Source organism: Palaemon carinicauda, chromosome 44 (genome assembly GCF_036898095.1).
Source record: "Palaemon carinicauda isolate YSFRI2023 chromosome 44, ASM3689809v2, whole genome shotgun sequence".
Classification (NCBI taxonomy): domain Eukaryota; kingdom Metazoa; phylum Arthropoda; class Malacostraca; order Decapoda; family Palaemonidae; genus Palaemon; species Palaemon carinicauda.
Window position 1 is genome coordinate 24,690,231 of NC_090768.1, and position 14,784 is coordinate 24,705,014.

The 14,784-nt window shown below is 39.1% G+C and overlaps 1 protein-coding gene across 8 annotated transcripts in view; it reads left to right on the forward strand.

Annotated features, from left to right (window-relative positions):
• The window catches only part of Ask1 (apoptotic signal-regulating kinase 1), a 196,408-nt gene that overhangs the window by 148,005 nt on the left and 33,619 nt on the right, over positions 1-14,784 (forward strand). For 6 of the 8 annotated variants that reach the window (XM_068366648.1, XM_068366646.1, XM_068366641.1 and 3 more), the window contains 2 exons: positions 2,442-2,518; positions 10,669-10,781. In XM_068366648.1, the coding sequence (XP_068222749.1) occupies positions 2,442-2,518; positions 10,669-10,781 (190 nt within the window). Of the gene's footprint in view, positions 1-2,441; positions 2,519-10,668; positions 12,571-14,784 lie in introns of those variants that run through there. The other 2 variants (XM_068366644.1, XM_068366645.1) reach the window with 1 other exon arrangement.

A 14,784-nucleotide genomic window follows, 5' to 3' on the forward strand; every position in this document is an offset into this window, starting at 1 on the left:
CTCTTTTATTTTATTTTTGTGCATTTTGTAAATGCTTTCCACCCTGACCATATGTATTTGTTCTTTTTTGACAGATTTTTATCATATAATTGTATTTCTTGTAGGTCAAGTGTGAAATTTGCCCTGAAGAGATAGGGGATATAGACTGTTTGTTTACATGGCCTTGAGAGGCCTACTCGCATAGTGGAATTATTGCCATATTCTGTCAATATATTGTTATTTTAAGTTTCGTTCCTTAACTGTTATTGCCCCATCACTAATTTCTGATATAACCCCAATACTATGTTTTAGGTTAGGTCTAACCTACCCTACCCTAACCTAACCCAAAAAATAGTATTGGGGTTATATCGGGGCCCCACCACTAATTTCCGATATAACCCCAATACTATTTTTTATGATAGGTTAGGTTAGGTCTAACCCACCTTACCCTAACCTAACCCCCAAAAATAGTACAGTATTAGGGTTATATTAGAAATTATTGGTGGGGCAATAACAGGAAGGTACCAAAGTTTCTTATTCATTGTTTATTCTCACCTTATGTTCACATACCATGATTTTGAGTTTTTTTTTAACCATACTTTGATGTGATATTAATTTTGTCCAGAATGCCACAAAATAGAAATAAAGGATATTTTTTGCTAAAAATGGTTTCTCAAGATTGTCTAAAATTGTTCATAGCAAATCTGATATCCCCTCCCCCATAGACGATGTACCCCTTCCAAGCACATAAATTAGAACGAACACAAAACATATATATGAGAAATGATAGAAAAAGAGGCCCCAGATTTATCTGATGTGTGCGTGAGCCTTTGCTATTTGGTACATGTGTGTGTGTGGGGGAGGAACACTATTGATTTCAGGGAAGAGGCTCACCACTGGTAAATGTTATTGTCTAAAAATTTATGTTAGGGATTTGGGAAATTGTGAAAACTTATATATGATAAATGGTAATCTTTACAATTATTACTAATATGTTAAAAAAAAAAAATAATTTTTCATTTAGGATTGATAAAAAAAAAAAATGTTTATAGAAATTTAGCTAATATAATTATCTTGAAAATGCTTTTTAGATTGTGAAAATGAGTTGAGAAATTAAAAAAGTAGGTTGTTTGAAATGATCCGAAAATAACATTGACTCAATGGGGTGGAGTCGCTTCCTTTAAGGATTTTTCTAAATTTATATCTGAATTTGACTGACTGATGCTTGTCATGCATGACCTGCAAGATATATTTAAAGCTGTATTATTATTATTATTTTATTATTATGATGATGATTGTTATTACTAGCCAAGCTACGCTCCTAGTTGGAAAAGTAGGATGCTACAAGACCAAGGGGTCCACCCGAGAGAGCAGCCCAGTAAAGAAAGGAAATAACATACGAATAAACTATGTATATGAAAAGTAATGAATAAAAAATACAAAATATTTTAAGGTCAGAAGCAGAATCAAAATAGATCTGACATATAAAAACTATGAAAAGCCACTTATGTCAACCTGTTCCATAGAAAACTGTTTGCAACAAGTTTGAACGTCTGACAGTTCTGCAGATTCAACCAGAATAGGAACATCATTCCAAGATTTGGTCACAACTGCAATAAAACTTCCAGAATACTGCCTTCTTCAGCATTAGGATGGAGAAGGCAAAACGGTTATAATTAACTGCGTACCTAGTATTATATACTGGATGGTACACTGGGAAGATCTGAATGCAAAGGATGGTCAGAATTATCTTAGACAGAATTGAAGGTTCCTTACATCATCCATTGATCCTAGCTGCATTTTATGTCTTTTGCTATAATTTTCACCAGGTACAAAAGTAAAAGAAAAAAAGAAAAAAAAACCTGGTCAGTTACAGTATATTGCTTCATGAAGATAACCCCTTTCTAGCAGTTTTTTTTATTACTACTGTCAGTATAATTTTAAGTAATCCTTCAACAAAATATTTGAATTGACACTAAAATGCTGTGATAGCAAGAGGTTTACAACAAACAGTTTATTGAAGTTGAAGTAAGTTGCCTCATCAGGGTAGTGCTATCAGTGCTTCTCACACCGTAATCCATAGACATAACTTGGGGGCATTTCCAGCATTTATTTAGCCCCCAGATGCACTTGCCTTGTATCCTTCTACTTTATCTATATTCCCACTTCCTTAGTTCCTTCTTGCTGTGCAACCCTTCACTAGTGCAACTATTGTGTTTTTTCTGCACTTGTATGTGGGTGCTGAAGGGCCTCATAGGCAGCCAAAATTCATAAATCCATCCAATCAGTAGCATACTGTATTTCAAAATTTGTCTCCCCCTCTATCCTATATCATTGATGTTTTAAATTAAGAAGGAAATATTGTCTTGATAGCGTTATATACTCTCAGTTCAGAATGCCATATAGTCATGTTAACTCTTAATTAATCCAAGAAATACTCAGGATTTTTTATATTCTTTCAGTTCTTAGCTCAGGATTACACCAAAGATGATGTTCTTACATGGATGAGCAGAGATGATTTAAGAAGACTCAGAATGAGGTAAGATCTTGCCTTGGTAATTAGGAGGAAACAAGAATTTTTTTTTTTTTCAACTTTTTCTCAACTCTCTTAGGAATATGCATTTTTCTCTTGTTGAAATGGTTGTATGATGTGATTTATAATAGTTAAGTCTTGGAACCATTAGTTCATCCTGTTCTGTATGATGACTATGATGAGAAGGGTCAAGTGGTTAGATAGCAAGATATAGATTTGGAAACTTTTGGCTTTTCTAAATTAGAACACGTAAATACTTGGGAAGATTTAAAAAAAAAAATTTTATTGTTGGTAGAATACAGTTTTTTTGTTTGCTAAAATGAATCATATGATGAAACCCACTAGTTTTATGAATTTTTAGTTTGTTTATAGAAACTTGGCATGATGAAATATATAACATTAATAAAAAAAAATTCATCAGTCTGAACAAAACTATGATGCTTCAAACAATTCTTAATAATCTGGGCAAACAAATGTATTGTACAGAACTCTCGATTACCAGCCTGCTATTTTCTTTTTCCAGTAATGCAGTAGCACTAATTTACCAGGCTTAACTAACAGGAAGGTTGATTTTAAGAATGTTAATTTTTTATGCCATTCATTGTACTATGGAGTTTTTATGATAAAACAAAGTTTTATGAATACTTACCTGGCAGTTATATATATATATAGCTTAGTCTCTGACTTTCGGCAGAATTTATTCGAAAATCACGGCAACCGCCTTGTGGAGGTTGTGCGGTTAGGTGGTTAACACCCCTTACAGGGTGGTACTTGGAATCATTCCCGTTTTCTGTTCCTCAGTTCATCTTTACCCGACCTGTCTCCTGAGGGGAGGTGGGTGGGCTTTAAAATATATATATATAACTGCCAGGTAAGTATTCATAAAACTTTGTTTTATCATAAAAACTCCATTTTTATGAATAGTACTTACCTGGCAGTTATATATATATAGCTGATTCACACATTTGGAGGGAAACAGACAGTAAACATCGTTGGGGAAACAACAAAAGAGTTGTAGGAGAAAACACCCCTTGATTCCTTACCTGCTAAGGTAGCTGACTTCAAAGGTTACTGCCTCTAGAGTCTGTTTCCCTTAGGAGTGTTCAGCCAGGAGTAGACCTGCTATGCTGCAAATAACTCAATTGAGTCTGTCAAAGGGGTAAGACTAACAACTTGACTAGACTTCAGAAACTACCTTTGTCCCATATAATAAAAAGCTGCAACCTTACTAAAACTAACCACCTAACCTTGCAGCATAGATATAAACTATCTATCTAGACTGAGGGAACCGTACCACAAGACGAAGTCCTCAGCCAATCATAAAAACACAAACCCTCATAGATGCATACAAACTAAGGTTGAGTGGGGGTAGTAACTCCTTTGCCTAATACAGAAGCCGCAGCTACGTATGGGCCTAAGGTATAAAACTTGTCATAGTCTACTCTCCCCTCTCTGAGGTAATGAGAAGCGAAGACAGAGTTGCTCCTCCAGAAAGTTGCGTCCATGATTTGCCTAACTGACATATTTTTCTGATATGCCAGTGAGGTAGCAATGGCTCTCACTTCATGAGCCTGTACTTTCAACAGGGCGAAGTGTTCCTCCTCACATAAGAGGTGAGCTTCCCTAATATTTTCCCTCAGGAAAAAGGACAAAGCGTTCTTTGACAGGGGTTTTTGTGGATCCTTCACTGAACACCATGAAGAGTTGGATGCACCCCTCACGTTCTTAGTGTGAGCCAAATAAGTTTTGAGGGCCCTAACTGGGCAGAGGAGTCTTTCCTGCTCTTGACCCACTAGGTTTGTGAGGTTAATGACCTCAAACGTCCTAGGCCAGGGTTCCGAAGGGTTCTCGTTCTTGGCGCGAAAGTCGAACCTCAAGGCACAACCCTACCCGCTTCTCAATCGCCTGGACCTCACTAACCTTTTTGGCAGTTGCTAGTCATATAAGGAAGAAGGTTTTCTTAGTTACATCTCGAAGAGAGGCTTGCGAGATAGGTTCAAATTCCTTGGAGCACAGAAACTTAAACACCACATCCAGGTTCCTAGATGGGGGTCTTAATTGTACCTGTTTCGTCGTCTCAAAAGACCTAATGAAGTCCTGCAAATCTTTATTTTTGGACAACTCTAGGCCTCTATGCCTAAAGACGGTCGAGAGCATACTCCTGTATCCATTGAAGGTAGATACAGCCAGTTTAGCATCCTGTCTGAGGTACAATAAAAAGTCTGCAATCTGGCTCAGAGAGGTAGTGGTTGAGGAAATCTTGTGCCGCCTGCACCAAGCTCTAAAGGTCTCCCACTTAGATTGGTAGACTCTTTGTGAAGAGATCCTCCTTGCTCTGGCGATAGCTTTCGCCGCTTGTGCCGAAAAGCCTCGGGATCTGATAAGCTTCTCGACAGTCTGAAGGCAGTCAGTTTGAGAGCGAGGGGGTTTTGATGATACCTCTCGAAGTGGGGCTGTCTGAGAAGATCTGGACTTGATGAAGTCTTCTTGGGAAGTCCAGCATGCCCACCACGTCCGTGAACCATTCCCTTGCAGGCCAGAATGGAGCCACTAGGATCATTTGTCCAGAATCGAGGAGAGCGAATTTCCTGATGACCAGAATGATGATCTTGAACTGGTGAAACGCATATATGTCCATCCCCGTCCAATCCATCAAGAAGGCGTCCACTGCTACCGCTTCCTCGTCCGGGGGACTAGGGAGCAGTAGTTGGGGATCCTCTTGTTCAAGTTGGAGGCAAAAAGGTCTATTACAGGTCTGCCCCACAACTTCCAGACTCTGACAGACTTGCGGGTTGAGAGTCCATTCTGTGGGAAGAACTTGTCCGTTCCTGCTGAGCATGTCTGCCCTGACGTTTCTTTCCCCTTGAACAAACCTCGCTCGATAAAAACTTTCGTGATCAAAGAGATCGGAACAAAGGCGTCCTTGATCTCGACATTCGATTCGACTAGTGTCATCACTAAGTCCGAGGTTCTCATGTTCAATGTCATGCCTCATGCTAGATCTTCGACGTCGAGCGTCCTGAAAGACGAGGTGCCGATCGTCCTGCAAGACGTGGCGCCGATAGTCCTGTAAGACGTGGCGGCGAGCGTCCAGGAAGGTGTGGCGCCGATCGTCCTGTAAGACGTGGCGCTAAGTGTCCTGGTGTCAGAAGAGACTCGTCTTGTTGACAGGAAGACCCAATTCTTCTGATAGGCTCAACGTTATCTGAAAATCCTTCATGAAGAATTATCTGAAAATCCTTCATGAAGATCGTAAGAATGAGCTCTGAGAAGCCAAGCGTCCAGATACAGGGAGGCTCTGATTTCTCTTGAGTGCAGTATTCTGCTACACTTAGCAAAAGTTTCGTGAACATTAGAGGGGCGGAGCTGAGACCAAAACACACGCCCCGAAACTGACACTTTCTTCCCCCTTTCCTCCTTGTAAACAAACCTCAGATAAAGTTTGATTGCATAGCCTGCCTCTTAGACTCCTCTCTAGATCTGGGAGAGAGATCTATTGGAGCTAAAACTAAAGGAGGTTTCCCTATAAAAGGAAATTGTAATCCTCCTAAAGAAGATGTACTGACCAAAGGTCTGCTCCCCTCTTCCCCCAAGATTGCCAGAAGTTGTGTAGTCTGGCTCTACTGCCTGAAGGCAAAAGCAGTCAAACTCTGCTTCACCCTGTGACCAGGCTGACATGAGTCTTTTTATAGTTCATGATTTCGATGTCTCCATGGAGAACTTTGACTTCTGAACGAAGGCGTTAGGAGCAGTTACGTCCAGGACCGAACAAAAACCTCCCTCTCCCAAAAGAAAGACATTTGATGTTGCAAAGTCTGTTTGGCAGAAAGGCCTTATCGGATTAACTAACAAAGGAGGATTCACTAGGAAAAAGATTTCGCATCCATCCTTTAGTAAAAGCACGGACCAAAGGTCTGCTCCTCTCCTCTCCCAGGCTCGCCAGAAGTAGTTAAGTCTGGCTCCTACTGTTGTCTGTGCAGTTTAGAGAAAAAGCATGCAGAAACTTTCTTGCTGAAGACACCAAAACCTGTGTCTGTGACCAACTCTTGAGGGAGAAGAGAGAAAGAAAAAAGGGGTGGTGCGTACCTCAATTCTGACTTCTGATTCAAAGTTATCCTGCCTCATTGCCTGTATTCCTTAAGCGACTCAGCGATCCACCCAGGGGGCTGTAAAAAATCTCTGTGGAGTTGCCACAAGGTCCTCGACCTTAACGTGGCTAGACCTCCACCCTTGCTATCTTGGCCTACTAGATAAGGAAGCTGGCTTCATAGGTTTCTGTTTCAAGAATGATTTATTGTTAATTTATTTTCAACATTTATTTATCTCATTATTTCCTTTCCTCACTGGGCTATTTTTTCCCTATTGGAGCCTCTTGCTTTTCCAACTAGGGTTGTAGCTTGGCTAGAAATAATAATAATAATCTCGTACCAGATACAAGATCTAGAGGCCAGTTTATTCAGAGGAAAAAAGAAAGTTGTCTTTCCTTGGTCCTTCTGAGACTCTAACCTGTCTCCCATCATCCTTAAAGTTCCATTAATGACCACGTGAAAATTCAGAGGGTGGCGAACATGGAGCAACAGGCCCAAAATAATTTGGAAACTAATTAAAAACTTTCATGAGTTACTAAATTAACTGAAGGATGAAAGGACTTAGGATCTTCTCCTTCTGATAATCTCATATAATTCAACAGGAGAAAAGTGATCACCAATGTCATCCTTTGACAAAGATCTTATAAGACGATCTCCTGAAAGACGGTGCCGATCTTCCTGAAAGAGGAGGCGGCGATCGTCCTGAAAGAGGAGGCGGCGATCGTCCTGAAAGAGGAGGCGGCGATCGTCCTGAAAGAGGAGGCGGCGATCGTCCTGAAAGAGGAGGCGGTGATCGTCCTGAAAGAGGAGGCGGCGATCGTCCTCAAAGACGAGGCGGCGATCGTCCTGAAAGAGGAGGCGGCGATCGTCCTCAAAGACGAGGCGGCGATCGTCCTCAAAGACGAGGCGGCGAATCGTCCTCAAAGAGGAGGCGGCGATCGTCCTCAAAGAGGAGGCGGCGATCGTCCTCAAAGAGGAGGCGGCGATCGTCCTGAAAGAGGAGGCGGCGATCGTCCTGAAAGAGGAGGCGGCGATCGTCCTGAAAGAGGAGGCGGCGATCGTCCTGAAAGAGGAGGCGGCGATCGTCCTCAAAGAGGAGGCGGCGATCGTCCTCAAAGAGGAGGCGGCGATCGTCCTCAAAGAGGAGGCGGCGATCGTCCTCAAAGAGGAGGCGGCGATCGTCCTCAAAGAGGAGGCGGCGATCGTCCTCAAAGACGAGGCGGCGATCGTCCTCAAAGACGAGGCGGCGATCGTCCTCAAAGACGAGGCGGCGATCGTCCTCAAAGACGAGCCGCCGATCGTCCTCAAAGACGAGGCGCCGATCGTCCTCAAAGACGAGGCGCCGAGCGTTAAAGCAAAATGATCTTCATTATGCCGCTCGGCGCGTTCGGTTCCGATCAGAGGGTTCTCATGGCCGACTGGCGCTCTGGGACAAAAACCGTGTCTATGTTGGTTCGTAAGCATTGTTATTATCAGCGAATATCTATGACTTATAGTATTGCTATTTATCAGCAAATGTGATGCAATGGAAGACTAACAGCAGTGTTAGTAGCTTAACGTCCAACGCTCTTTGCTTTCCCATGGTAAGGGCGAGCGTTCTTGGGAACGTCAACAGGAACGCTCGCGAGGACATCTGCTCGTGAGCTAACGCCTCTCGTTTCCTTTCACTGATCGACATTCCTTCTCCCATGGGCTGGGGAGCTTGGAAGAGGTCTAAGGCTTGGAAAACGACGTCCACTGTGCTGAATGAATTCACTGTGCTGAATGAATTCACTGCCCTAATTTAGCACTGAAACTTGCACTTTTAAACTCTTACACAAAAGACCATAATTAGTCCTGCCCGTTGTGAGAGAACTTATTCTTCTGCCACGGGCTTGAATGAGAATGCAATATCGTCTCTAGTACTTGCTATATAAATTTTAACAAAATATTTTTATAAAATATTAAACTGACATTTTCATAATGAAATAAACTTTCAAACATATTTACCCTGTGGTCACATAAAAATAACCACCGGGCAAGTGTTGTGTTTAAAAATACATGTTGAACACACTCACCCGGTAGTTACATATAACCACCGGTAAAATTAAATGTCATAATTATCTACCCGGTAGTTACATACAACCACCGGGAAAGCTATATGTTAAATGATTAAAATGAACAGAAATAGGAATAACATAAAAAAATATGTAATCAACCATTAATTCCTAAGGGTTCTCAAAAATAGTGATTTGTTATGATTAAAAAGAACAGATATAGCAGTAACGTATATATATAAATGTAAACAACCCTTAAATCTTGAGTGTTCCCAAAAAAAAGTGATTTGCTACACTTTACAATTGGAACATATATATGAATATACGACTAATACTAGAATTCCCAATATCGAAAAGAACGCTACCAAGACATGTTGGGATTGTCATGAGAACTACATAGCGTAAATTAACCACACGCTAGTTCTATTTAATCTTTGAAAATAGATCGATGATTTAAAGAATGAATACTAAATGGACAAATATTTTCTTAACAATTTTACATTAAAAGTTAAAAACTTTATTATAAGATAGAATTCCTTTCCATTCTTTACAAGAAAAGTAAATAAAAGAATTTGCAAGTTATACAATGTATGTACTATGTAGATTACGTCACACGACTGCGACGTCATAGAGTTGGCGGAACGTATTTCCGCCATCAGGTTATTTAAAAAAAAGTAGGTTAGTTTTATAGAACGGGTAAAAACACTCCCAATCCTACCTTTTTAAAGATACGAACAAAATCAAAACGCTAACACTCAGTAAAAATAAAACCCAACCATCGAAGGCTAAAAGAAAATTGTACATCACCGAGATAACTGTAATATACAGGTTACAGCGAGAGAAAAATCCAACCATATAACTGTTATGCGATTTGAAAAACTCTTAATGGCGGACCAACGATGTTGTCGATCGGGCCGGCAGAGATGAACTGAGGAATGTTACCCACCTAACCGCACAACCTCCACAAGGCGGTTGCCGCGATTTTCAAATAAATTCTGCCGAAAGTCAGAGACTAAGCTATATATATATAACTGCCAGGCAAATACTATTCATAAAAATCTGGTTTTCATGGGCAAGGGAGGAAAAAAAAAAAAAAAAAAAAAAGGATACTGTACCCTACATTTTATAATGATGATAATATATATTGGAGTACTACGCTTTTCATAATCTTATAAAAGCTATTGTTCTAAACTTGGAATTTTCTTATCTAGTGAGACGTCCCAGCAAATGAAGATTAAAATACAGTACTGTACTGCACATTAAAACTTAATTTAGGGACACAATCAATTTTCAGCATTCATGTTTCCAAGGACTTGCCAGATTAGTGATTTTAACTATGGTAGATTACTTCTTACTAAAGTCTGTCCAAATTGAATACAACATTAGCCCTTTTTCCAATTTTAAATCAAGTAACATATTGTTGTACAATTTTCGAGAGTCCAAGCATTCAGTCAGTCACAAGTGAATGGTGAAAGATCAACTTTACTCCAGATGTTAAGATCAGCAACATTAAAGACTTATGAATTTCGGCTATGAGGACTGTGCCAAAGGAATTTTAGGCTTACTTTTAAAGTTATCCATTTTTTTCCACTAGTATATTACAGTACATAAATTTTGATAAGTGGACCATTGTTGTTAAAGGTAATTTTTAAATTGTGGTAAATATAATAAATACCTCCTGGCTGGCACTTTCCTTATTTTCTGTATAGGTTGCTACCTATTAGGTATATTGTACCTTCATAATGAGGAGTAATTTTTCCAATTAAAATAATCATACTACCTTATTTTGATTATGAATCACTTGCAAAATTACATCCATTCTAAATGTTCAGAAATTGTCTAGTACAATATTTCTTTTCTAGTACAGCAAGTTGTTGGAGCTTTTGGCTTATCAGTTGGGCAAGCTACCTTTAAAATGATTTAGTACAGCAAATAAGAATATTTTAATGTTCCCTGTATAATAAAATCAACCCATTCACCCTCCAATTTTTTTTAGGGAATATTGTCATTGTAAATTTTACAAATTTTACAGGGGAGGAGTGGAGCTCCGCATTTGGCGTAATATGGTGCAGTATCGTCATAGTGTTGGGCTACCTGTTAATCCAGAAGAATCTCCGACAACAAACCATAATTCACCTAAACCTAGTATGCAAGATCCTCAGTCAGGATCTACTAAGTTATGAAATATATTTTAATGCTTCTTTTCTTTTTATTTTTTTTTTCAATAACCAATAGTATTACTAAAGTGAATCTTAACAGGTTCATGATTTAACACAGCAAGTTAGTAATGGAATCCAATGTTACTGTTTATTTACCACTAATCATATACAGTTTTTCGGAACCTGTTTGCTGATATTTCTTTGCTTGATTTTTTTTTTATTCAAGTAAACGTTATCTTCATTTAAAATGTGACATCTTATGTTTCTGAGTAAAGAAAGTCTTTCATATAGAATCTTCAAGTGTTCTGACTCAGGCTCAGTAGACCATGAAGTTGTGTTCAAGTTGCTTCCTTTGGTGCTAAGGGTGTGAGTAATGTTAAAACATTGTTATTAGATGTTATATTTTTCCCAGTGTAGGATAGAAGTGCATTTTTCCCTGCCAGGATAGTTCAGTGTATACAAGAGAACTCTACTTTGCTTGTAATCATGGTGCTGTAGATGCCTTATGAAGATTTAAAGAATAGATATGTATATATGTGTGTTGTGCGTTTGTATATTTTTGTTTTAATAGATTGCTTCCTAGGTGAATTTTATCATTGCTCCAGAAGTCAGTGGGTTTGAGCATTTTTTTACCTTTTTATTATTTATTGTTTATTTTTAGATGCGGTCTGCAGATATTATTCAGTATTCTCTTATAACATAATTTTTACATGGTATCTGATGGTTAACACAGTAATTAACCTTTTCAGATAAAACTCCTTAAGTAATACAGGCAAATAAATGACAATTTCCCCTTTAACACACAAAGCTTAGTTAATAGACAGACATATTCATATCTATTGTTGCCTTGTATCTCTTAAGATTCTCAATATATATAATTCATATATATTTATATATATGTGTTGTATAGTATATATATTTCTTATTTAAATAAAAAGACATTAGGTGAATAGTAGTTAATGTCTATTGTAAGTCCTTAAATGCCTTGTCTGAAATAATGTATATTGAGGCCAATTAAATATATTAATTTAAAATAATTAGATTTGTTCACTAAAAGAATGAAATATTGTCTTAATCTTTACACATGTCGTAACACACATTAATAATAATCTTTGACAGGCATATTGTCAAAAGTTCTGCAGTACAAATAGTCTGTGTTTATCTCAGGAAAAGTTTCCGGTTTATTAGCACTTGCATGTTAAAAAAGATCTTATGCCATAACAAATTCAGATTTTTAATTACTGTATTTCTTAGGTTCGTTTAAAGTTGCAAATGTCCTGTGTAGTAGATTATGGATGAGTGTGAGTTTAACTGTGAGGAATAGATAGGTGTGACGAAGTTGTGTGGAAAGATGTTTAGAATGTGAATATTTTTTTTTTATTTCGTTTTTTCCACATATCAGCCATTTAATTTGTTGAACCGATGAAAAATGTACTGAATGCTATAATACCTCTTACTACAAATTCACTGCCTCTTTGTGATAGAATTGTGGTATTTACTTCCAAGTAGTCTTCCTATGTGATATTCAATGCATTCATTTGCATAATGTCGCTACATTTTAATTTAGTAGTTCATTTCATAAGTGGTCTGGTTATGTAATTTTTGTAATTGCAATTGATCTCTTACTGTATTTTTACAGTTATCAGCTTGAATATTAACAAATGTTAAATTTACATCTGAGAGTAAGTGCCAGTTATGGTATAAAATTATTGAGAAAATAACATGCTGTCTCTGTTTGTAGTAAATAGCATCCAATACAGTCTTGCCATTTAAAAGTTTTTTATTTTGGTTCATATTTTACCTTTAGTTTTTATAAGTCTAACTTTAATTAAACTTGTGATGAACCTGAAATGTACAAATTTTTGTCTTAGAAATTGTACCATGTATTTCTAACACCAAATACATAACAGATACTGTATATATAAGCAAGAGTTCTATGAAAACTTATAAATCTGCCAAGTGTAAAATATGACAAATTTGGTAATATGTATTTTTCCTAGCAATACAAACCTGGAGCTCTTAACTGTAAGTATTTATTTTGGCAAAGCTTAAACTAGGCGATAAGGTTTTTTCTTACAGAGTATATTTAGCGGGCAAGGAGCAATGTTGCCCTTCCCCCACACACACACACTTCAACAATCACTTTTATAATTGCAGCAGGAATTTCTAGGGTTGGTGCCGTGTAAAGAGCTCCAGGTTTGTATTGCTAGGAAAAATACAAATTATTTCCAAAATTTGTCATTTGTTCCAGTGCTACATACAAACCTTCTGCTCTTTACTGTGGAGACTCACCTTTAGGTGGGTGGAAGGTCTTGACCAACTGGCTATTAACTGCCCGGGATAGCCTCTGTATGATGATACTTTGAGGGATCCTGCACACGTTATCCTTGCGGATAATGGCCTGAGCAATCATTGCTGGAAAATAAAGAATTTCTGTTGGACATTGAAAACTATTCAGGCTGTGAAAATTATTCGGGCCGTACCCTTGAATTAATGTATATTTGATCCCGCCCGCCCCCCCTGTTGGGAGAACAGGGACATAACCATATCCACACATAAGAGGTTGTCTAAATAGCATGATAATCACCCATTGAGAACCGAGGTCAGCTGTGCAGAGTCCCAAAAGAAGGGAAGATAAAAGTAGGAAGTTGCCAGTCTCTCACTCATTCATCCTGGCCTTACATCATGGGTAACCTCTGCTCTCGACCCTCTGATACTTATCCCACAAGGGAGTTGAGATATTTAGATCACATTATGAGCAGCCACCACAGGACCTATTGAGAAAGTGTATGGGCTCCTGGGGGTTATGTCTTGCAGCTAGTGGCAGGTGAACGTTATTTGGCGTTTCCGAATGGTGTTTGGCATTTCCACCTGCTAGCTTGAAGTACCTGCTGAACAGGAAAATTCTTTCTAAATCCTAGGGAAGTACTAATTCCCCAGACATCGTGGGCACGGGGACGTCTACCTGATGGCCAGACGTCGGGCTAATACCCTCTCTATCAATCGCCTGATGCAAGAGGATATTGAGTTCTTCAGGATTCTCTTGGTGTTCCCCGTGCTGACAAAAAGCCTGTTGATATGGGGTCGAGGTTTTCTCGTCCTTTTGAGATAAGATCTCAGCGCCCTTACAGGGCATAGTAATAGTTGATCCAGATTGTCTGTTACAGATCAGAGACTCAATCCGAAAGGGTCTGAATCTAGGATCCGCCACCGCCGGATTTTGAGTCTTTGCAACAAACTCAGGGACGAAAAACTGAGTATGACTTGCCCCCATCCCCCTGAATGAGCATTGTCGTATGAGAGACCATGAAGCTTGCCGACTCTGTTTGCAGAAGCTATCTTCAAGGTCAAGTCCTTATCAGAGGCTTGCCATAATAGGTCATACAGGGCTTCTTTCAGTGAACTTAGGACTTTAACAACATTCCAAGGAGGTGGCCTAACCTATAACTGGGGCAAGAATACTCAAAATTCCACATGAGTACAGTTACAATTCCTTTGAGGAAATGTTAACTCCAATCAGCTCAAAGACCAGGCTCAAGGCTGAGTGAAAGCCTCTCACTGCCGATACCGAAAACAGTTTTTCCTCCTTGAGGTACAGTAAATCTCTACTAATGTTAGGATAGAGGCACTGAGAAAGATGCCCCGACCACGACACCAACCACTAAAGACTGACCACTTCGCTTAGTATACCGCAGACGATGACACCAGGACTCCTGGAGGTATCCTGCCAAGTGCTTCGTAACTGGCTTCGAGAAGCCTCTCCGTGTAAGGAGTTGTTGGATAATCTCCAAGCGTGAAGACGTAGTGCTGGAATCGTTTGATGGAATATCTTCACGTGTATTTGTCCGAGTAGATCAGGAAGTGGAGGGAGCTTTGTGTTTCTTCCGAGTAGGTCGGGAAGTGGAGGGAGCCCTCTCAGTGCCTCTGTGAGCAGATTTAGAAGGTCGGGAAACCATTCTGCATGTTGCCACAGCAGAGCTACGAGGGTC